Here is a 25,000-nt window from a genome sequence, read left to right as displayed (position 1 = left end):
GTGTGTGCGCGCGCGCGTGCATGCTTTAATGCATGCGTTCGTGCGTGAGTGTGAAAGCATTTGAGAGCACATGGGAAATAGAGCAGTAAACGGGAGAAGAAAGAAAATGACAGATTGCATGGAGACAGAAGAAAAAAGAACAGATGAGAGAGAAAGAGAGAGAGGTGTTGAAATTTAAAGCATTGCAAACTCAAGAACAGAGCCCCAAAAAGTCCCCTTTGTCTGTCGGTCGTGAAACAAACAACACCTAGACTACTAGGAACCAGCACTGCAAATCTCAGACCAGACTGAATCTGGACTATGGATATCATTGCCGTCGGGTAGAAACCTTGTATCTCCATAACTTTTTAGGTTTATAGTTTTTTTTGTTAGTTTTTTGGAAATTACTTCTTCATACTCTCACAAAAATATAAAAAATAGCAGAGCTACTGTACAAGCTCAAAACACATCGCATCGCAACATGTTTTGAGCTCGTAGATCTATTTTTGTAGTTAGTTTGTAGATCTATTTTCACTATTTTGGAATTATTACACACACACACAGATCACTCGATACAACCGTTTAAAAGGCCTTTTACCTTGTGTACATTGTGCAGCAGCACCATGTCCGTCACCCACAGGTCTTTGGGTCTGACAGAGTTGTTGTGCAGTCGATGTGTTTGGAGAGGGGAGAGGTCTTCTCCGGCCCACAGCACCAGGGTCGCCCCTTTACTCACGGACAGGTAACGCCCTGAATGATGCAGGTACAACACCTGAGCCGGGCCGCAGGACAAGAAGATTACACAACTTGGTTTTAATTTATACCGTCAAATACCATTATGTCATTCTGAAAAATCCCAAGACAAATCTCAACGTGGTGAAAGCCAAGTAACTAAAGTACATTCACTCAAGTACTGTACAATCTTGAGGTACTTTTACTTTACTGGAGTATTTCCAATGTGTAATACTTTTACTTCTACTCCACTACATCTCAGAGGCAAATATTGTACTTTTACTCCACTACAATTATTTGAAAACGTTAGTTAGTAGATACTTTGCAGATATAAATTATTACATTATAAAACATACATTAACCACTTTAGCCCATTTTATACCTAGGCTATTTGAAAATAGCCGATCTACAAGCTCACAACGCGGCATCGCGACACGTTGTGAGCTTGTAGATCTGCTATTTTCAATTTTAGTACTTTGATACATTTTGATACCAATACTTTTGTACTTTTACAAAAGTAAAATTTTAATTTCTGACTTTTACTTAAGTAACAGAGTACTTCTAAATTGCAGTATTGATACTTTTACTTAAGTAAAACATTTGAGTACTTTTTTCCACCACTGATATGATGTCATTCTGAAAAAAGGAAACGTTTCCTCCCAAAATAAATCTCATTGTGGTGAAAGCCATCCCTTGGGGACGGTCGGTGGAACATCATACCTGTTGAACAGGGTCGCGGTGCGGAGAGGTCACGGTCCGCGGCGGCTTCCAGCGAGGAACGCTATTGGCTCTGGCGTGCTCCGCCTTGTCAGAGAGCTCCAGCAGCAGGAAGGAGCTCAAGCCCTCCCAGTCCACATGCCCCTCCTCCCCCTCCCTCGCATCTCCGCCATCCAATAGGAAGCCACGGCGCTCCTGGGTGAGGAGAACCACGCCGTCGAACAGGAGGCCATATTCCTCCCCGGAGCCGCGTCCCACTGACGAGCACGCGCGCTCAGTGAACTCCTCTCTGGACAGTGACCCGGGCACGCCCGTTGGATCCTTGGTCCAGAAGATAAATAAACAGATCAAATGCTTGAGAAACATGTTGGACCCAGTGTTTCATAAACATAGGGTTGCGGGCCCATTTTGGGGCCACGGACCTGTTGTTATTGGTCACGAGTGAATATCGTCTGTTTGAACTTTTCCTACAAGTTATTCATTTGTTTTCAACAACAGAAATCATTTTTAAAAAGTCTAAAAAGTTTCACAAATGTTCAAATAATATAACAAAATAGGTCTCCATGAATTCAATGCTTCATGGGGTGTGTAATTGATAGAACTTGGGTGAACTACTCCTTTAAAGACGGGGTGCCGTGATTTTCAGTGATTCCCCCCCCCCCCCCAAAACATAACCATCAGGTATTATGGTTATACTAGGAGGAAGATTTTTTTCAAAAAAGTGTACAGAAAGTGTTAAAATTATGTTTTTATGTGGACACGCCTCCAGTTCATTAAGTATACCTGGTTCTCACCTTAGCACCTCCTCCACCACCTTAGCATAACCCACCTGTCCTAGTCCCTCCTCCTCCTCATGCCCACACCTGTTGTGTTATGATAATGAGGGGGAGGGTATAATTTTACTGTGTCATTAAAGTGCTGTTTTTCTATTGGCACGTTTGACCCTCAAGGTTTCAGCCTCCAGGAAGAAACTCAAAATAGTCAGAGAAGACATAAAACACCATAAAAACACCACCAGGGACTTAATGAAGTTCTATCAACCTCATAGACACATGAAAAACAGAAAAAGTGCAAAACCATGGCACCACCTCTTTAAGTACATTATATTCATGATGTATTTTTGGAAGCTTGGGTCTTGGGGAGACACAAAATTTCTCTTTTGGGTCATGAGCAGAAAGTGACTTAGAGTTTACTGGTAATTTACACTATTGCTGAAACTTGTTCTCCAAATCCACTGTATAGTTATGCTGCTATGTAATTCCACATTTTCCCAGATTTTTTAAAATGTTTCAAAAATATCCAATCTAGAATGTACGAGCTACTACATCAGCTATTTTCGAATTGCCAGACTATTAAATCGGATTAAAGTGGTTAAACAGTTTCTCAATTTGAAGGGGACCCTCCTGAAATCCCCTTCAAGGACCTGTGTGGGTCCCCGGACCCCACTTTAAGAATCTGTGCACTCGGGAGTGAGTCTGAGTCATACAGAGGGAGATAAACAGAGAGAACAATACACACACACACAAACACACGCACACAAAGGGTCTCACCAAGAATATATTCTGCAGGTTCTCATAGTCCTCCACGCTTAGCCTGCTCTCAAGCTGTCCCACCTCCATCCTGGTTCCCATGGTTACAGTTGGGGCTCAGGGTTACGACCAGCTGTCTCTCAATCAGCCAGTGTCCCAGACAAGGTCACGACTGCACCGTCTGTGTGTGTGTGTGTGTGTGTGTGTTAGGTAGAGTCAACAGCACCACAGTAAAATCCTCAGTGTTCATTGATGCATTTTTAAAGGGCCAGTCACACAAAGGACTATAACTATAACCACAACTATGAAGACACAGTTTTAAAAATTGTTGGGTAACACTTTACTGGTCGGGTCTATAATGCATTATAATCACATGTCATAATGCATTACAATGCGCTTACAAGGCTTCCTAGCACTCGTTATAAATGTTTATAATTTTGCATAACAACTTATAACAAAGACACTTTATTTACCGAGTAGGTTATGGTAGTTATAATGTGCTGATTCCGCTGAGCTTACAATGCATCCAGCACTTATAATACTTCATCACCAGCACTTATAATACCTTGTTATGGGTTGTTATGCACATGTGAACATTCTCTGGGTTACGTTAACACTGAGGATTTTGCTGTGTAAATTCCCCCGCATCTCTAGGTGTCACATGGGGAAAACAATCCATACACAGCTCTCATAATCCCACTAATGACTTGACCTTCCATACCTGTTTTACAGCAGGTTGTCATGGCTCCATAATCATAGCGACCCATACACACCACATGCATGGTTACAGGACTCTATTGTTGACGCTGCACAGCATGCAAGCATGTCAGCAATGAAGAGTGTACCGACTCATTTATACTTGGCCGCCCGCGGAAATATCAGATCTACACAGTGCTGTAAAGTACATTTACTCAAGTACTGTACTTAAGTACAATTTTGTGATTTTTTTTACTTTACTGGAGTATTTCCAATTTTCAGTACTTTTACTTCTACTCCACTACATCTCAGAGGCCAATGTTGTACTTTTACTCCACTACAATTATTTGAAAACTGTAGTTACTAGTTACTTTGTAGATTTTGATTATTATTACAAAACATACATTACCCACTTCAGCCCTATACACATTTCGGCCATTTGAAAATAGCCGATCTACAAGCTCACAATAAGGATAATTCCTTTAACAGGTCCGTTCATGAAAGTCCTTGCGGTCTTGTTTCCAATGAGGGCCTGTGAGCAATTAGGGGTTAAGAGTCTTGCTCAGGGACAAATATCATGTAATCGACACATTTGCTGGCCTGGCCTGGAATCGTACCTGGGGCAACTAGGGCCTCTGGCTCCCTAGGCGGGCTCACTAACCACTCAGCTATGGCCGCCCCTCGACAATGAGTCGCGATGCGACGCATAATGAGTACTTTCTACTTTTGGTACTTTTAAGCAAGTAAGTTATTTTGATACCAATACTTCTGTACTTTTACTCAAGCACATTTTGAATTCCGGACTTTTACTTGTAACAGAGTTATTTCTACATTGCAGTATTGGTACTTTTTCCACCACTGGATCTACAAGCTCACAATGCGCTGCGTCGAAAATACGCCGTGAGCTTGTATATCTGATATTCTCGGTGCGCGACACCGGCACACAGCTAATTCAAGCTCAAGAGTTGCCTTTGATTTTTCAACAGTGATTTCCTATGGCTCAGTGCTTTTTGCCTCCAAGGGGCTACAATGGACACACCCCCCCCCCCTCCCCAAATTATGCAGATGATGGTTGCTAAGTGTTAGTTGACAAATTCTTTGCAGCTCCTATAGCTTTAGTACAAAGTTCCTGAACCCCCCTCTTTTGGACATGTCATTATAGGCTATTTGGATTTGCCTGTTAGTCCTCGACAGTCTATTCTCAGGAAGAATAAACAGCAGACGAATATATAATAATAATTCAAATAATAAACTTTAAGGTGCAGTATATGATAGAAAATGGGCATTAAAGACCAAAGTCGGAGAACTGTGATTTAGTACTGCATGTAAATACACACATAAACACAGTATTAGCATGGATTTTTTTTTTGACTCCCTATTTTCTGGACTGTATGTCATTATAGGCAAAAATGTCTTTCAAAAACTTTCAACAATTTTTCTGTACTTTTCTAAATGGAAAGAAATTCATAGCCGATCGATAAGCTCACAACACCTCGCAATAGGGCATGTTGTGACCTTGTAGATCAGCAATGTTTGAACGGCTGAAGTATGAAATACAGGGCTAAAGTGGTTAAGCGAGAGTACAGACAGCTCTTAAGGAGTGAGTGTCCTTGGGACTAACAGCGAAAACACATTCCTGCTAACATCGTCACCGTCGGGTGGAAACCTTGTATGTCAAAAAACTCCTGTAAAAAAAGTGTTAAAAGAAATACAATAGGATTGCAACACTAAAGCATAGTTATTCCCTGTATAGATGCACATGTACGTGTCGTGTATATACAGTACAGGTATATATACTGTACATACACATATACAGGTAGGCATTTACAGAAAGAAAATAGGTACCCATACTATTATCACTAAACATGCTCTTATTTGGCATGTCAGATTATATTTGGCAACTTATACTATCCACTATAATAAGAACAACTCTGACAGGGATACTGAAAGAAAACAGCCGAAATTGGACCATTTCTACATTTATGACAACTCATACCAAAAGGTTCCGCCTGGCTCCATTTGGCCCTGGGTGGGCACACAAGATTTCATCAGCGTCCAAGCGGTGTGTCTCGAGGCTGGCGGCCAGATTGAGTAAGCAGAGTCGAACGTGTCCTTTCCTATTTTATGACAATTCAAAAAGCGGCCAGACAGTCTCTGATGGGTCTGCTTGGCCCCAGGTGGTGTGTCAACTGTGCAACGGCTCAGTCCAGTGCAAGGCTCAGCCGGTGGCGTCCGAGAGGCATTTGGGCACAAATAGTTGTGGCTGTTGTTACATGCACACACACACTCCCAGGGAGTTAACTGCCCCCAGTAGCCCAGACAGTGGTAAAGAGAGGCCACACACACAATTCTTTGATTTTATTAGCCCTCACTCTCAAAGCCTCTGGCTAAGTTTCCTGGCAACCAAGTAGTAAGAAAGGGTTTTGTTTGTGTCCGGACCGTGTGCGTGTGCGTGTGTGTGTGTGTGTGTGTGTGTGTGTGTGTGTGTGTGTGTGTGTGTGTGTGTGCCTGCCTATTTACTCTACTCACAGATTGTGCATCATACAGGAGCTTGTCTTAAGTTGGAACAAGGTATAATTACCTCCTTCACACGTGGGTACACACACGTACACACACGTACACACACGTACACACACACACACACAATAGCTACGATGTGTATGTAGTTCTATCTAATACACAGGAACAATGGTAAGCTATTCTTCTGCCACTCATAAAAAGGTGACATGTTTTATAACCAATAAAACAGCCATGTAGTCATTGGCCAGGCCACATTAAACAGCAAACTCACACAAACTTTTATACGTTTTTTAAGGATGGCTGTCCAAACTCTGACTCTTTTCCACAGCAGCACATGCACGCGCGCACGCACACACACACACACACACACACACACGATTTGTCTCACATTCACACAGCAAACACACACACTCTATCAAGAGGCTAATTAAGGAAGAAATACAGTCAAGCACTCTTAGTGATGCATTCAACTGATACATAATGCCTGTGCCTTTATACAGGCATACAATACACACACACATGCGCACACACTGAACATTTGGCCTTCCTCTCCACTCTCTCTCTCTCTCTCTCAACTCTTCAGTGACCGAGACCAAATCCTCAGTGGGACTTAATGGCCTGGAAGAACTTGAATTAGCTGATTACAGCGTTCATCAATGGCGACAGGATCAGAAAATGAGGTCTCAGCAATTTCAATAATAAAGCTTTTAAAAATTAACGCTTTCACAATTGGATTACAGCAGCGCGGGCAGAAGCCCGTACAGAACCCTAAAATAGCCCGCCTCAAATCCACCGTGGAGAATCAGCCATTATATATGGGAGAAGAATGAATATTGCTGTAATAGAGAAAGTGGTAAGGATCTAAGTACTGGGGAGGAGAAAAAAAGATCGAGATACAGTTGAAGAGGAGGGAAGTGAATGGCTTTCGCACAACAATGGCAGAACAAAATGGAAGCGAGACCCAGTTTTTGCAAAAAATCCGTTCTCAAAATGACAGAACTTGTTTTATTCTGAACACTTTGCAGAATTGAAAGCGTCTCACACGTCGTCATGTCTCATTGTTTATAAGTCAGAGTGCGAGACAAAAGCACAAGTCCAAGTCTACGTTATTTACATTTGGTTGGAGGAATGTGTGCATGCCCACTTCAGGGAGGGTCAAAATGAGAATCATCAAGTAACATATCGTTGCTGTCGGGCAAAAACCTCACATCTTCATACTTTTTAATTTTTTTCGTTAGTTATTGCCCTTCTTCATCATACAAGAGTTTCGCTCAAAAGTAGGGAAAATAACAGATCTACAAGCTCACAACGCCTCGCATCAGCTATTTTCACTAGTTTAATTGTTTTCTTTTTTTTATAATAATAAAAAGGAACCGTTTTGGACATATGAGGTTTTGACCCGACAGCAACGATACTGGGACTAGGACAGAGAGAGACAGACAGACAGAGAGTGACAGAAAGAGAGAGTGCTAATATACATTCAGTCCTGTAGTCAAATGCATTTTGCGTGTAAACATTATTATGCTACATCAGATTTAGGTTTAAACAAAGCAGCGTCTAACTCCTAAAACACAGGGTGGAATTCCCACCATGTTGTTAAACGTATATAGACTTCATGTGTCTACATTCATGCCAACAGTATAAGGCTAGCAGGTGAGACAGGCGATACGCAGAGAGGCAGAGCTAAAACAGGACGCAAAGGGGGGAAAAATACTACTCGTTTGTGCATCGTTTCGTGTCTTTTCGGTGCACGACACAGGAGCACAACTAAGTATAAATAAGGCATGACAGATACACATTCCCCAGCTATAAATCAGTGTCCATATAACCATTGGTATGTAAAGTAAAGCTGTATATTTGTATGTTCGGTAAGCTGGCATGTCCAAGTTGACTTTCTATTTATTTGGCTGCATGTCCTGCCAGCAGACTGTGAAGTGGAAACAATTTGAAAAGCAAACAACAAACAAAAACAATAAAACTGGTAGTGTTTTTGATGGCCTCCGTGCGTGGTATTGCAATCCACCGAGAGAGAAGGGAAAGAAAACAGAAGGAGGAGGAGAGAAAGGGAAAAAAAGAGGCAAAAGAAAATCAAGAACGACTTAAGAATCTCAGCTGTCAAGGCATGATAAAAGAACAAACATAAAAGAAACTTTTTTTTTTCTTTTCTAAATTCCCTGGCGTTTTCATAACAATGATTCGCTTTGAACCTCCTGCTACCTGATCGCCCTCCTGAAAGATTTTTTTAAAAAATGATAAATTATACATCCCAAAAATAATTAATAAAAAAGTTTTTACAATTTATAAAGGCTGATAAAATATATTCTCAGATAAAAGCCTCGGCAAATCTGTATGTGTGTGTGTGTGTGTGTGTCTGTGTCTGTGTGTGTGCGCGTGCGTGCGTGCGTGCTTGCGTCCGTCCTCTCCGGATCCTATGCCACGGCCTTGAAGGTCTGCAGTATCATGTTGGTTTGGTGGGTGAGCCGGTTGGCACTGACAAACACGCTGATCGCCCTGGAAACAAGCGTGACAAGAGACACGGGGGGACATGCGTGTCAGCTACAACAGCAGTAAAAACCATGGCAACAGATACTGGGATTGATCTGGGGACAAGACTTTGATCTGGCTGGGATGGAGAGTGTCAGGCCTGAGAGAGTACAAGCCGATTTCAAGCGATTTCAAGCGGGAAGTGGGTCAAGGGAATTATGCAGCGGCGGTTCGCTTGACGTGTAGCAGGCCTGTGATCAGCCGACAACCGTTTACTTGACATTGACATTGGGAGTGAGTGTGCACAAAACCCATTGAAGTATTGCTATGTGTATGCATTTAACAACTTATGCCCTATATACTAGAAATAGCACGTCAAATGGCGACGTGCTGAGCTTGCAGATCTGATATTTTTCGCTATTTCCTTATTTAATTCTGGAAAATGATTTTCACTATAATGACGTGCCCACAATAGGTACACCATGTACTACATGGTTAAGTGTGCGGTATTGTGAAAGACAGTAAGAGGGTAATGGAAGAGACACACAGATTATACATAGACACCAAGCGAGAGAAGTGGAAAAGAGAGAAAAAAACACAGAAAGATCAAGAATGAGTGAGAGAAAGAAAGAAGAAAGCCATTTTACTGCGTCTTACTTTCCGTCTTTGAAGAAGGTTTTGAGCGTGTCGCTGAAGCTCTTGGAGTATTTCACAAACTCTTTCTTCTGCTGTTCAAGGGCCTACCCGACAAACACAAGACAACTTACTGCACAGGTGTGTGTGTTGCATGCATTCAAAAGTGTAACTACTTGATTGTGAAGGAGGCTGTGCGCTCACGCGAGTAGGTACTCACCCGTCTGTTTTGATACTGGTATTTCCTGAAGACTGTGTTGACTGCGTCAAGGAGCTCCTTTATAGCACTGGCAATGTCTCTGACACACACAGACACACACAGACACACACACACACACACACACACACACACAGTATGAGATTACAGAATCAGAAAATCAGGCAGTATTTGTTACGGAAGGATAGCCTGAAACTACTACTCTGCTCTCTCTCCTCCTCTGTTTTCTCTCTCTCATTCACAAACACCCCCCAGATCCTCTTTTTAACTGTTAACTTTCTCCCCCCCTCGTCTCCAGTATAAATCTGCGGTTTTATAGCTTTAGTTTCTGAGCGTAGCCTTTGAAATTGTTTTTTTATTTTTTCATTCCTAAGCCTTGAGCTCGGCAAGGAATTTACTATAAGCAACGCCTCACGGAGCGACTATTGAATTTGATCAAAATAATGACGAAGTAGGGCAAGAAAAATGAAACTTTAAGAAACTTCCACATTATTTCTGTGCCTGTGCGTGCGTGCGTGCGTGCGTGCGTGCGTGCGTGCGTGCGTGCGTGCGTGCGTGCGTGCGTGCGTGCGTGCGTGCGTGCGTGCGTGCGTGCGTGCGTGCGTGCGTGCGTGCGTGCGTCTGACGGCTTTTTAGTTTGAATATTATATTGGTTGTCATGTCTCATTGCATGTAATGAAATGCCTTAATGTTATAACAACTGGTTGTCATCCTTTATAGAATGTGTTTAGGACCCCCAGGATGACTGGCTAACGTCACAGAATTAGCTAATGGAGATTCCAATATAAGAACATACTATATACGTATAAAAATACTCTACGGGTGAAAGTGAGAATTTAAATCATTTGCCATACTCGGCCGAACAATGCTGAAGACAGTGACACAATGTGAGCTGTGTCTGTGTACGCTCAGTAAAACCTCATTTATACTTTGTTGTACAATAGTGACGTGTTGTTGGGCTGTTATTCATTCAATGTCAGCTAGATTTAGAAACAAGGATATCTCAAATACCCTGAACTTATGTCCTGGAAAGTGTTGGAATATTATCATTCCCCATAAGCGCTCAAGCTCTATTTTATACAATACATTTTATACCATTCTATGCTACAGTTCTGATTTTATTTTGCCTATAAAAGATTATGCCAAAAATAGCGATGCCAGGGTGAAAGTGGTTAAACACACACACTATTGCTCACGTTATTAACGATTAGTTGTCATACAAATCATTGATAATTAACTTTTGGCAGTGAACATTGGAACATAACGTCGTGAGCTTGCAGATCTGCTATTTCCGCGATTTCTTCCAACATGGAAACGATGACGATTATGATGATTATGCAAAATAATACTATCTCAAATAATTGCGATTAGGAGATTATGTAATAATTGTTGATAGGCCTGTCACAATTATTTGAGATAATCGCAATATCGTCATAATCGTTTACATGTTGAAAAAATGTTAAAACATTGTCAAATATTAAAAAAGCAGAAATAGCTGATTTACAAGCATACGACGCGTCACGAAGTGACGCGTCGTAAGCCTGCAGATCAGCTATTTCAGCTTTTTTTTACATGTATAAAATGATTAAATATGTCAATAATTTCTTTGTATATTTCAGTTATTTGTCATATCTGCCCTGTGCATTTTTCTATTATGAAGCCTAAAAGGCTTTATAATGTTCCGATGTCCAACGCCAAACACACAATTAATTCGTTAATTGCAATTATTTGAGTGACAACTAATCGTCAACTTAAATGTGTAATTGTTGACAGGCCCAACTCACTTGATGGTCTGCAGGAAGCGCACTCTGTCGTGGATGAGGTCAGGTATGGTGCTGAGGATGTGCTTCAGAGCTCTGGCCCCGTCGTTCAGCTCCTGGAACTCCACCTGCCGCTTGTCAATCAGGAACTCTGGACACGCCCACAGGAGAGACAAACCACAGCCCTTCTTGGTGAGAGACTTCGATAGCTGACTGACACGGTGCAGTGGTTCTCTAACTTTGTGATTTTCCAGGGACCCCCATAGCATTGCGGGTATGCCATTTTTTGTTTGTTTTTTGTTATATAAAATCTGACATAGTGCAGTGGTTCTCACACTTTTTAACTCATTCCCTGCCAAGGACAACTCATGATGACTTTTTTTGGGGGGGGGGATCCACTAGATGGCGCTGTTGTCTATCACCTGAGTGACCATTTTCACCCTCAAGTCGAACAGATCCAGGATATCACGTGATTCCCCCCCATCCACTTCCTTTTTTGGGAAATCAGCTGTATGTTGAGTTCTTTTTTTCCCCCCTTCATTTTGGCGAGACATGCTATATTCAACAGCCTGTAAAGAAGGGAAGTGGGGGGGGTCGCGGTGAGTTTTTATTTTTTTCTCCACGGCAGCACTCCACTGTGCTGCTGGGTTCCACTACCCTCCGTGCTTAGCAACCGTCCTGGGATCGATCATACTGGATACAAATATTCTGTGACCAGTTGAGAAGGTAAGAAAAACGAAAATCGTTGGCAGTGGGCAAACAGAGCCAGAAATAAGTCTGGCAGTGAATGAGTTAACACATTCGGTGCCAGAATTTTATAATAACAGATTACGTTCGGTGCCAGAAATCTCACCATTGAGCTGTGCGGCGCTGTTTAAGCTGTAGACTCCACGACGAGCAATCCATGTGAAACAAAGCATGCGTGCATTTTGCACGATGGTCCTGGCTAACGCCTGGAACGATAACATCTTAGACGCGGGTCACAATGGCGCAGCGATCGCGCATACAAAATGAGTCGTTTTCCCCAACGTAAAAAGTTATAGGGGTTTTAGAGAAGGAGATAGAACGGAAGCGGATGAGGAGCCATGTTTTTTGGCACGGTGATCTATAAGGCCCTTCCTTCTCAGAATCACCGTGGGTGATTCCAGAGCTGCTTCAGCCCCTCCTGTGTGGAAAAAAACGGGAAAAAAAACAAAAAGACTGAAAACACGGTTCAGACCGTGTTTGGCACCCGATGTGTTAATTGCAAGGACCCCCATAACTCTGAGGGTATACAAATGGAACCAAATGGAACCCTGGACCCCACTTTGAGAACCACTGACATAGTGCCAACAAACATGCAAAGAATTGCAGCTGTGTAACAAAAATTGTTCCGTATAATACTACTGTAAAATACTAGTCAACTCAAAAGTCTATGCAGAAATACTAACTTTTCATCACCAACATGAGCGGTCCCCCAACACAGCCACACGGGTGTACAAACACACATACACGTGCTCACACACACATATGATTTGTGCATGTTATGTCTACATATTCATACATACAGGTATGGATATTTACACAGACACACAACATCAATCAAAGTGACAGTGGTAGAAATCGTGATGTGCCTCAAACTAGTATACAGGAGTTATATTTTAAATTCCGCCCGCCTCAAGGAATTTGTGCGTGTGTGTGTGTGTGTGTGTGTGTGTGTGTGTGTGTGTGTGTGTGCGTGTGTGCGTGCGTGTGTGTATTCATTACTACCATCAATCACAGTACATGGCAGAGGGAATTCAATTACAGAGGGGAGTGAAGGAACGTTTGAGTGGCTGGCGGACAAGGGGTCCATTAATGGAGAAACAGTTCCACCCAGTGGACTGATGGGGTAGTGCGGTAGGACACTGCAGATGCGTCATACCCAACACATTCTCACCCTAAGGCGTGACCTTTGACCGAGCGGCAGTATTTCAGGAGTTGGGAGGGAGGACACATTTTGCGTCTTGGAGTGAGAATGTAATGCTTCAGGCAATAGGGATGTCCATTTTCTTAAACATTTTTATAATCGTTAAATCGAAACGTGTGAATTTATCAATCAATAAGCAAATGCACTATTTACAATGGATGAACGTCTGTCTGCTGCGTGGCCCATTAAAAAATGACCAATACAAAGAACTTTGTTTTCCATAGCAACGGAGATTTTATATTTTTTAAATGAGAGGATTCACACATTGTAAGCTATATAGGCTATATATAGGCTTCTGGTGAGAATGCGTTGCAGGATCACAACATTTGATATAATATTATATTCACCTACACAAAGTGTGTATGATCCGTCTCTAAACACTGTCACACAACAATGCTTGTAGGAAGGCAGATGCTAAGGTCACGCTCTCTCGCTTAAACATCAAAAACACACACACACACACACATTATAGTTCATGTCTTAACCCATTAAAGGTAGGGTAAGTGATTTGCGTTGGTTAAAATAAGTGTTAAATAGCTCTATATTCTGATAGTACTCATTGCTATAGAGTGTTTGTTCAGTATTAGGAGTCTCCTTGTCTCTCCATCTCTTTATTAAACAGAAAATGCATTTTCGTTTCAGTTTCAGTTTCATTTCCAATTTTATCCAACCAGGACAGAGAACTCAATCAGGATACAGATTAAACAAGTGATGACACTAAGAAATTAGCATGCAAAATTGGAACTGAAAACTATACAAATTAAGCTTAAAAATTGGTACTTTCTCCTGATTGGCTGAGATTTTGACACCTACCGAAAAATTTATTTTCTGTTTATTAAAGAGCTGGAGAGACGGGGAGACTCCTGTTACTGAACAAACACTCTATAGCAATGATTACTATCAGAATATAGTATTTTAACCTTTTAAAAAAATACTTTTTGTTTTAACCAAAAAATATCACTTACCCTACCTTTAAGACCGGGAACGCATCTGTGTGTAATTTTTTTTATTTCTTTGGCTATTCAAAAATAGCAGATACAAGCTCAAGCTGCGCGGCACAAAATCCTGAAAATGTGTGCAAATCTTTGAATATATGTATTTTAAGCGAACATTTGTAAAATATTTTGTTCCAGGGACCCTTCCAGAAGTAAAGATTTGAGTTACAAATGTTTGCTTAAAAATAAATATATATATATTCAGATATTCAGAAAATTTGCAAAAGTTTTCACAATGTTTCAAAAATAGCAGATCTGCAAGCTCATAGCGCTATGAGGTAGAGAATCAGTGCATCAGAGTGTGTGGTATTAGGAACAAAGCTCCTGACATCAGAGCTCAGGGGCTGGGTCTTGCTCATTCATGACAACCATCTTATCCTGCATTCCTATTCAGTTCAGCACGTTCCAATGGCACCACCAAGGTTATACATGAGCACCATTGGGGAAGCGTTAAATCCATTGGAATGCACACCAGGTCTCCCTAACCGTCCCCTTACCTTCCACATCTTCCCTGGCCATGCGAAGCAGAGATTCCGTATAATTGATCTCCAACTGCTTCTTCTGTATTATCTTGACCACAATGTCCTGGGTCAACCCCGGGTTCTCCTTCTCAGCCTGGAAACACACACACACAGACAACACACACACACACACACACACACACACACACACACACACACACACACACACACACACACACACACACACACACACACACACACACACACACACACACACACACACACACACACACACACACACACACACACACACACACACACAGTCGAGCAGAAACCTTGAATGCCCATATTTCATCTTTTTATGTTTTTTTCATAAATGAAGGCCCTATTTTATATTTTTGGTGAATTATATCGATGGTATGATGTTGTTAATGACTCATTATTACAGGGTGATGAGATCCGGACGTGAAGCCGAGGGGTCTTTATCACCCTGAAGACAGCAACACAGCAAGACATAGGTTTGACTCAACAACACATTCACATTAACATTCACAACACATTAAGAATAGGTGCGGCATGGGGGCACGGTGGCGCAGTCGGTAGCGCTGTCGCCTCACAGCTAGAAGGTCCTGGGTTCGATTCCCGCCGGGGACGCTGTGGGCACTGGGGGCGTGTCTTCTCCTCCGCGTCATCAGCGCCCATACCCTAGGTGGGGTTGGCGAAAGGGCCTACTCTGTGTGGAGTTTGCATGTTCTCCCCGTGTCTCCTAGGGTAGTTAATACCCTCACAAAAACATGTAGTAATCCTGGTCACTATACCGCCTCCCCCATGACAGCCGGGGCGCCTGATGGAGGGGAAGGGAACTGGTTGGAATAACGTGTTCCTTCCACGCGCTACGTCCAACCAGGGAAACTCCCCCCTGTCAGGTGACAAGAAGGTCAGTTGGCTCTCATACCTGAAGGAAGCATGAGCTCGGCCCTGGCCTCCCTACTGTGGGGTGACAGGTGTAATACTGGTGTAGGGCTGGTGTAGTGCCCAGGATCACTTAGGAAATTGGCACCGGGTGAAAAAAATGGGTTACAAAAATCGCGGGATAAAAAAAAAAAAAAAAAAAAAAGAATAGGTGCGGTAGGGGATAGCAACACTCTGCAAGACATGCCCTGTAAACAATAGAAACAAACAAGAAAAAATAAATGTCCTTACCTTTATAAAGGCTGCCCTCAAGGTCTGTGCTGCTGATAAATTTACTTTCTCCAACTGCAAGGTATAAAAGACAACACACCCGCAGACAGACATGTTAGGCTCAACTCTTTTCAGAGCTCATTTTCTAGTACTTCTAGTACTTCACTAGTTTTCATAGTACTTGGGCGACTTTATTAGTGTGGTTGCTCGAAAGGGCAACTACACTGTAGTACTTGGGTGACTTTATGTATTCTTCCGTATAGATAAACTTTATTTTGTCCCGCTACTAAGATATGTTGTATAGTTTCATTTATATTATTACACAGCTTGGTTGAATGCTTGATTCTGATTGGTCAATCGGTGTGTTATTTCTGGATAATGACCGATGAGCTCAATAACAGACCTCTGTCCAATCAAAGTCTCAGAGCACCTGCTCATATCAACCTGCGCTGCTTGATTTTATGCTGAATCCAACATGACAGCCACGTAAACAAACACACACACCATGTCATTCACAGCTAAACGTTGCTCTCAAGAATGTTTTTTAAAACATTTGAAGCAAAAAATGCAATGCAGTCACCAAAAATGTATTCTATTTGATCAACACTTCCTTACTTATACTTACTTACACTGCCGTAAGCAAAAGTTGTTACTTTTGGGTCAATTTATTAATTTATTAATTAAGTAGCCGTGTAATAAGCGGCACAAAGTGACGCTCTATGAGCTTGTATATCTGCTATTTTTTAATATCCGAAGTATAAAATAATATATTGCATATAAAATGACACAGATGCTTTCCCGGTTTTAATGGGTTAATGGCCGATCTACAAGCTCACAACGTGACGCGTTGAAAACTTGCCATTTTCAAATAGCCGATGTATATATGGTTACAGTGGTTAAAACTGATTCTGATGCTATACTATAAGACATTTTGCAGGGGACACCTCGGAACCCCCTCAAGCACTCCTGGAGTTCCCCGGAGCCCGGACTCAACTTTGAGAACCACTGTAATAAACAAATACATAAATCAAGACTAACTACCAAAGTGCATGCATAAGCACTGCGGCATAACAAAGAAGCCCGAGTCTAGAAAACTTCTCATTAGGGCAGGGACAAACAAAAGTGCACACCCACAAATTTAACACACACACGGACACAATTTTCACTCAGGTCCCTTTTCCAACGGGAAACTAGCTCCCCAGGTGTGCTCTCTAACCGTTCAGCTATACCAGTGGTTTTCAACCTTTTTCATATCAAGGTCCATTATTTATTCGGTATTTGAGCCACGGACCACAGTTTGACGAGATTAAGACTATTTTGAATATTTTGTTGTCGTTGGATAAGATTTTGTCCATGCTGTATTGATGTTGGTACCATTAGGAGAGAAAATTAAAGGGACATTTCATTTTATCGTCTACTCAGGCTTTTGTGAGCCCCCCAGCCAGTTTTTAAGATTGCTTGATTCAGTATTTAGATATTTGATATTCATTTTATCAGACACGCCCCCTTCCTATACAAACCCATTGTAACTTCAAACTCCATTTTAACCATGTTAGATTGATTGAAAACACCCTTCCTTGGTTCTGGTGACTGATATTGTCTTTCTGTTAAAAAATGTAATTAAATAAATGAAAAAAGTAATCGAAAAAACACGGCCCCCTCATGTATTAGGAGGGCAGGATGAGTCACCAGAACCAAGGACGGGTGTTTTTGATGAATATAACATGTTACAAATGGAGTTTGAAGTTATAATGGGTTTGTATAGGAAGGTGGCGTGTCTGATCAAATATTTAAATACTGAATCAAGCAACTTAAAAACTGTCTGGGGGGCTCACAAAAGCCTGTGTAGACGATAAAATGACCAATGAACCTTGAGGGGGTTCCACCTGGAACTCCCTCAAGTACCGACCACTGAGCTTTACCACCCCCAATTACAATGGTTCTGCTTAAAACTGCTGGAAACGCAAGACTGTTCACAATCGGTTCCGTGAAAGCACCAAGATTCCAAAAGAACCAAAATTATTTTGGTGGGAAAGGGGCCTCGTTGCTCTCCCTATCCTTTTTGCACACCCTGGGACTTAATGTATCAGTGATTCTCAAACAATCAATGACCCCTAAATTTAGCGTTGAGCTTGTAGATCGGCTATTTCTGAGAGACCGATTCTACAAATGCCTTCTAAACCAGTCATTCTTAAACTTTTTCGTGCCGAGCCCCAAGTTGATATTATACTTGGTTAGGGACCCCCATCTGAAAATCTTTTGTGCCAGGGACCCCCCATGAAGAGGAGATTTGTGTTTTTATATAAAAAAAATAGCAGATGTACAAGCTCGCAGCGCGGCACTAAGTGATGCGCTGTGAGCTTGTATATCTGCTATTTTTGAGAACCACTGTTCAAAACCACTTGTTCTAAATCCTAATAGTTTTGTTGCTATATGTATAGCTAAAATCTAAAATGCTTTCCGGGTTTTAATGGGTTAAAGTAAATAACACAAACCTTATGTAACAGATTTCACTGTCAATATTTTCAAGGCAAAAAAAACTTCACTCTGAAGTCTTCGTCTCTGACTTTTTCACCTTGCGGGGTGGAGGAGGATGTACTGTCGCAAAGAAAACATCACTGTAGTTTACAGCAATACAACTGGCTTTTTATCTCTACATATGGAGTTCAACACCTTTTGCTTACAACGCTTACAAGTAAAAGTCCTTATCTGCTGTCATGCAGTATCTTGTTTGAGCTGTTGTCTTGAAAATAACAAAGTTTTCAATGAGCTCTGCTGCATCCCTAATGGAGTTACGAGGTTTATGTTTGACAGCAACGATTATGCATAATACAAGCATACTACGTACTGCACAGAGATATACACACTGTACGTGTGTTGCTCTTTAGTTATGTGCAATTACAGTAGGTTGTGTTATTTCCGTTCTGCCAGGGTGTAACCTAAAAGACAGTGTGCTGTGCTCATGTCATGTGGGCACCCCACCCTGTCCACCCTGCCTCTCTCGCACGCACACACACACACACACACACACACACACACACACACACACTATTACATCTGACAGCAGATGTGTAACTTTTATTTATAAATGTTCATTCCCAAAGTTCCAGATGGGTGGGTTTTACCACATCAGAAAAGTGATCACAAACAAGAGTTGTAATGTGACTTCACTGTCACAGACCTTCCTTTCAAAACGTTGGGTCACATGTCTCACCCGGGAAGATAGCAGTCAATGTGCTGAACATTTATCCATTATTCTGCCTCAGAATCAGCCAAGAATTCTGGGGGCCGAGTGTCATCATCAACGCCTGACATGGTTTGTTCCTTTAGCTGCAAGGTCACTCGCACTGCCAATTCAGCACACGCTGACACTTACGCTTGAGCCAATTGGTCAGCTGCTGTATAGCCCCAAGGGCTGATACAGCTTTAGCTTGCGCTGATTGGCCAGCTGTTGTATGATATGCCTATTTTGGTTATCGCTATATTAATCAAAAATATTTTTGCACAGGATAATTGAGACATGAACTTTTCATAGCGTTCCTGTCCCTATCCCACCGAATGCTATCAATGCATTGAATGGGACATTATCACGTTTTATCAGATCATTGAATGGGCGAAGTATGTTCGGGACGGCAACTCGCTCGCTTTAGCTCGCTCGGTGGTCCCTCATGTGGCTCCAGTTCGCGGAGTGTACAAATATAACCAAATGAACCCATGAAACAATGAGATTTCTACTGTGTGTATTCTCTATACCAGTGGTTCTCAAAGTGGTCCTTGGGGGGGGTTCCAGGTGGTCCTCAGCAAAATGTGCTAATCTAGCATCAAAATCAGTTCATCCACTTTAACCCTGTATACATCGGCTATTTGAAAATAGCAGACCAACAAGATCACAACGTGTCACAATGTAACGCGTTGTGAGCTTGAGAAGCATTGCTCTATAATATATATTCTTCTACTGTTACCTGGTTAAATACTGGATACATCACAGTGTAGAGAGCCATGGAGACCGCAGAGGTAGTAGTATCAGCTTCATTCTTCATGTCTTCCATGATCATCCTTGTCTGGTCAACGGTACTGTGTGGACACGTGTGTGTGTGTGTGTGTGTGTGTGTGTGTGTGTGTGTGTGTGTGTGTGTGTGTGTGTGTGTGTGTGTGTGTGTGTGTGTGTGCGTGTGTCCACTGAAGCCAATCTCACCTCATTCAAAGAGTAAGAGATCAGGCAAAGGTCTGGGAAAGAAAAAACGAGGAGACAGAGAGACACATGGTGAGCAGTCAGAGCAAACAGGTGGATATGAAAACTCGGTAACACTTTACTTAAAAGTTGGGGTCTATAATGCTGGCATTTAACATGCATTGCGATGCAGTTATAAGGCTTCATTAGCACTCATTGTCACGGCCAGCCAGGGACAACATCAGGGGAGAGCTGCCAGGGCCTTCATGGAAGGTTTGCAGCATCTTGAGTTCCTGATTTGTTGTTTTTCTTAACCCATTAAGACCTGAGGCGATTCTTAAAAATGTTGAAAAAAATCACCAAAAAAAATCTTCAAGGTTTTTCAAAAATAGCACATCTACAAGCTCATAGCGCGGCACTCGGTGCCGCGCTATGAGCTTGTATATCTGCTATTTTTGAATAGCCAAAGAAATCTAAAGTGCAGATGCGTTCCAGGTCTCAATGTTAACCCATTTAGACCTGAGGTCTAAATGGAAAGCAAACGCATGTTGCTATATCAGAGCCTCAGAGGTGCTCAAACTTTGTCATGTCAAGGGCCAAAATTATATATGTTTGGCCGCGGACCCCCATCTCAAAATATTTTGTAACAGAGACCCGCCCCAGAAGCAAAGATTTGAGTCAAAAACGGTTCCCTTTAAAAAATATATACACATTCAAATATATATTTTTAAATAGCAGATCTACATGTTCATAGCGCGGCACTCGGTGCAGCGCTATGAACATGTATATGTATGAGCCTGTATATCTGCTATCTGCTATCTAAGTCAAAGTAAAAAATATGGATAAAGTCACACAGATGCAGATGCACAGATCCAAGTGTTTATTCCTTATTTCCTATTTTTGGGAACTTTGCTTTTGGCCAGTCTCATTTATTTTTGTATTTGTCCCCGGCTTGCACTGTCTGTTAATCTTCTGGAGGTAAATAAAATACCTGAAAACTGTATTGGTGGACCTGTCTACTTTTGGAGCCTTGAGCCATCGGCCAACCTTTTCACACTCATTATAAATGTTTATAATTATGTATAACAACTTATAACAAAGGTTTACAAAGTATTATAAGTGCTGGTCATAAGGCATTATAAGCTCAGTGGAACAGCACATTATTTAAAAAAATGTCTTTTTACAGTAACTGACTAAGTTATATGTATTATAACGCTATTAACTTATTATAAATACGGTTATGATGCATTATAGACCCGATCTTTATGTAGAGTTAACGAAAGGTCATACTGTATAATGTGTTTATTATGTCAGTGCGTTGTTGTTTTTATACAGTCAAAACATGCACCTTTATCTTCCCATAACAAATACAGCAACAAATGATGCAGCTGACCTGTTCTCATCTCATTGACAATAGGGCTGTCACCATACAAATTTAAGTTGACGATTAATTGTCACTCAAATAATTGCGGTTAACGATTTAAGTGTGTGTTTGGCATTGAACATTTGAACATTATGAAGCCTTTTAGGCAACTAGAAACTATTGACATATGTAATACTTTTATACATTTTGTACACTCGTACGTCTGACGCGTTGTAAGCTTATAGATCTGCTATTTCTTTTTTTTTTATATAATTGAAAATGTGTGAACATGTTTCAACATGTAAACGATTATGAAAAAATAATTGCGATTATCTCAAATAATTGCTATTACGTAAAAATTGTTGACAGGCCTAACTGACAAGTGCTCTCTCTCTCTCTCTCTCTCTCTCTCTCTCTACATTAGCTGCATGATAGGCTACAGTATGCACTGAGCTACACCTATAGTATCTAGTATGTCCTCATTCCTCATTCTACTTACCATTAAACACCTCAATTACACATTGATTACTACAGTATGTTATTACAGTATTACAGGGCAGGGACACTTACTTATGTACTGTGTGTGTGTGTGTGTGTGTGTGTGTGTGTGTGTGTGTGTGTGTGTGTGTGTGTGTGTGTGTGTGTGTGTGTGTGTGTGTGTGTGTGTGTCAGTGGCAGTGCCTATTTGCCTAACTTACAACCTAATGACTCACCAAATGACCAGTCTGCCTGGCAATTACATAAAAGGACAAAGTTCTCTTCAACACACCCACTGATATGTAATGTAAGCACTAGTCTACACTAGTAACTAGCTGACTAGCTCTGCTGAACACCTCAAGTAACCAAGTACATGTACTCAAGAAGTACTGTACTTAAGTACAAATGTGAGGATTTTTTACTTTTACTTCTACTCCACTATATGGAAAACATTGTATTTTTCAAAGCATTTTTATACATCTGGAAACTTGTGAAATGGGATATTCTGCATAATGAGTACTTTTACTTTCAGTATTTAAGTATATTTAAATAAGAATACTTTTGTACTTTTACTCAAGAACATTTTGAATACCAGACTTGTATTTGTAACAACAGAGTATTTCTACATTGTGGTATTGGTACTTTTACTTAAGTACAACAATGTGAGTACTTCTTCATCCACCACTGTCAGTACCAGTACTCTTCAACACACAGGACAGGGTCTGTTATCAAGGAACCAGGTAGATCATCGTTAGCTAATAGCCATCCAACTCCACCATATTAAACGTCCAGTCTGTCATGTCTGTAATGTAGAAGGCCTTTATGGCAGTGTTAATTTTGACAGCAAATTCAGATTTAGTCTTATGAATAACACACCTATTTTAGTCTTCTGAAATGGTTGAGTCTTAGTCTAGTCTTAGACGACTAAATATCAAAATCTTACTCTTTTAGTCTTTAAGTCTTAGTCAAGCAAATGAACACTGCTTTATGGGGGAAAACATGCACATTCTGCCCTTTACTTTACTTACCTGCCAAAATGCCTCCCTAGTGGTGGAGATAGAATGAACGGTACGAGGTAAACCAACGTACGTTAGCTAGGTAACGTTAGCAACTCCGCTTCGTCACGTTTGTGTGTTATTATCACGTGTTTCGAGGTTGTAAAATAATAAATGCTAGTGTTATTATAGCCGTGAAAGACACAAATATTAATGATATTTAAAGGACAAGGTTAGCTTTCTCGCTGGGTTGTTGTCAATCTATACAGTGACTGCGTCTCATTCACGGAAGTTACTTTACTGCATGACAAAACTGTAGCCAACAGAGCCACAGTGGGCGGGGTTTGGGTTCACAGCAGGGTTGCCATGTCCGCTTATTGTAAGCGACTTTTTTTTCCTCTTGTAAAGTTGCTTGTAAATATTGGTGGTGAGACTGGTTGCGGTTTTCTTTGTGCTTGTTTCCAAAGTGAAGTTGCTTATTTGGTCTTGTTTCCTAATGTGGTTTAAACCAGTATTTCTTAGAGTGCGTGTGACCCCCAGATTACTATGTAGTATTTGTCTGCGGACCCCCATCTGAAAATATTTCATGCCATACAAGAATTGTGTTCTTAAAATGTTTCAAAAATATTCATTTTTTTCCTAATTTTCTTCAAGATTAATATTATAAAATTGCAGATGTACAAGCTGACGCGTTGTGAGCTTGTAGATATGCTATTTTCAAATAGCCGTAGCCTAGTCGCTTCTTTTGGGCTTGTTTTCACAGACCTGGTTGCTTATCTAGTTCGCAAAACCTGGCAACACTGTTTCATGGCTGTCAGCTGGTACAACGCATAGGTCCGACTGATTGTAGTTCTTCCGCTTACGACTACACGTGCCGCCGTGTGCTTGGTGTGGACATAATGTACTACAAGTCCCATGAATGCTCCTCTCTCTCTCTCTCTCTCTCTCTCTCTCTCTCTCTCTCTCTCTCTCTCTCTCTCTCTCTCTCTCTCTCTCTCTTTCTCTCTCTCTCTCTCTCTCTCTCTCTCTCTTTCTCTCTCTCTCTCTTTCTCTCTCTCTCTCTCTCTCTCTCTCTCTCTCTCTCTCTCTCTCTCTCTCTCTCTCTCTCTCTCTCTCTCTCTCTCTCTCTCTCTCTCTCTCTCTCTCTCTCTCTCTCTCTGAAACAAATAGCAGACCTGCAAGCCCACAACGCGTCACATCCGCGACGCGTTGTGGGCTACAGCTCTGCTATTCTCGGGACGCGACACCGTCGCTCGACGAAGTACGCATCGGGCTTTCTTTCCATTTCAATGTCTTGTGGCTTTAAAATAATAAATTACAATAATAAAGGGGGAATTAGCAACAGAAGGAAAGAGGAGATTGCTTTCGTCATAGAGCAAATAGACTGAAAATAATTAGCATGATTGTGTAGATTTTGTTTATTTAATTTACTGGACCAATCAGCGCTTAGGGGGCGGGATCTGCAGCAAATGATCCGCGAGCGACCTGGTGGACAGCGTTGCCATGTCCGCTTATTATAAGCTACTTTGGGGTTGCTTTGTTTTCTGTAAAGTTGCTTGCAAATATTGGTTAATTGCGGGTTGCGTTTTTTTGGGGGGGGCTTATTTGGGCTTGTTTGCAATTTATTTTTTAATTATTATTTAATGCAGTGGTTCCCAAAAAAAGTCATGTCATGGACCCCCAAATGCAGTATTTGTCCCTATAACCCCAAACTGATGACTGAATGTTTTTTAAAATCCATTTTTTCCCCCAAATGTCTTCAAGATTATTTTTCTAATTTAAAAAGTAGCTAATGTATATCATGTTTAAATGGTAACAGGATAAGTGGGCACCTCGATGTAAAATTGGCTATTTTGTCCAAAATGTTAAAATATATTATATATATTTGAACCTGTATATCCAGTCATTTTGGGGCATAAACAAGAAGTTGAAGGATACATTTAAGGATTTAATGATGAACTGTGCATGTTCACATCATGTATACTTTACTTTACTCAAGAGCATTTTTTTTAAATAGTTTGGACAAAATAGCATTTTCTTTGCCCAGATATCCCTGTGCCCACTTCCCACCTATCCTGTATCCGTTTAAAGGGCGGAGGCGGAACAGGGCTCGCTTCTTTTGGGCTTGTTTTTTTTTTATA

General features: G+C 41.3%; 2 protein-coding genes across 2 annotated transcripts in view; both read right to left on the bottom strand.

Annotated features, from left to right (window-relative positions):
* Nucleotides 1-3,059, bottom strand: part of LOC308085788 (cilia- and flagella-associated protein 337-like) — a gene marked incomplete at its 5' end in the record, with an annotated part of 47,951 nt that extends 44,892 nt beyond the window's left edge. The window contains 3 exons of the mRNA XM_080429097.1: nucleotides 578-751; nucleotides 1,432-1,749; nucleotides 2,979-3,059. Coding sequence (XP_080285223.1) covers nucleotides 578-751; nucleotides 1,432-1,749; nucleotides 2,979-3,059 — 573 coding nt within the window. The remainder of the gene's footprint in view (nucleotides 1-577; nucleotides 752-1,431; nucleotides 1,750-2,978) is intronic.
* Nucleotides 3,060-7,138: 4,079 nt separating this feature from the next.
* Nucleotides 7,139-23,177, bottom strand: pdcd10a (programmed cell death 10a). The gene is made up of 8 exons (XM_080428500.1): nucleotides 22,893-23,177; nucleotides 19,816-20,080; nucleotides 15,875-15,928; nucleotides 14,708-14,825; nucleotides 11,292-11,418; nucleotides 9,511-9,589; nucleotides 9,315-9,397; nucleotides 7,139-8,684 (listed from the first exon to the last, which is right to left on the bottom strand). Exons 2-8 carry the CDS (start codon nucleotides 19,906-19,908, stop codon nucleotides 8,603-8,605), a joined length of 636 nt encoding a protein of 211 aa, XP_080284626.1. The 5' UTR covers nucleotides 19,909-20,080; nucleotides 22,893-23,177; the 3' UTR covers nucleotides 7,139-8,602.
* Nucleotides 23,178-25,000: the final 1,823 nt, after the last annotated feature.

This window comes from Gymnoscopelus braueri (assembly GCF_963280865.1).
Source record: "Gymnoscopelus braueri genome assembly, chromosome: 5".
Lineage (NCBI taxonomy): Eukaryota > Metazoa > Chordata > Actinopteri > Myctophiformes > Myctophidae > Gymnoscopelus > Gymnoscopelus braueri.
Note: the sequence above shows the minus strand (reverse complement) of the source record. Positions and strands in the feature narration are given on the sequence as shown.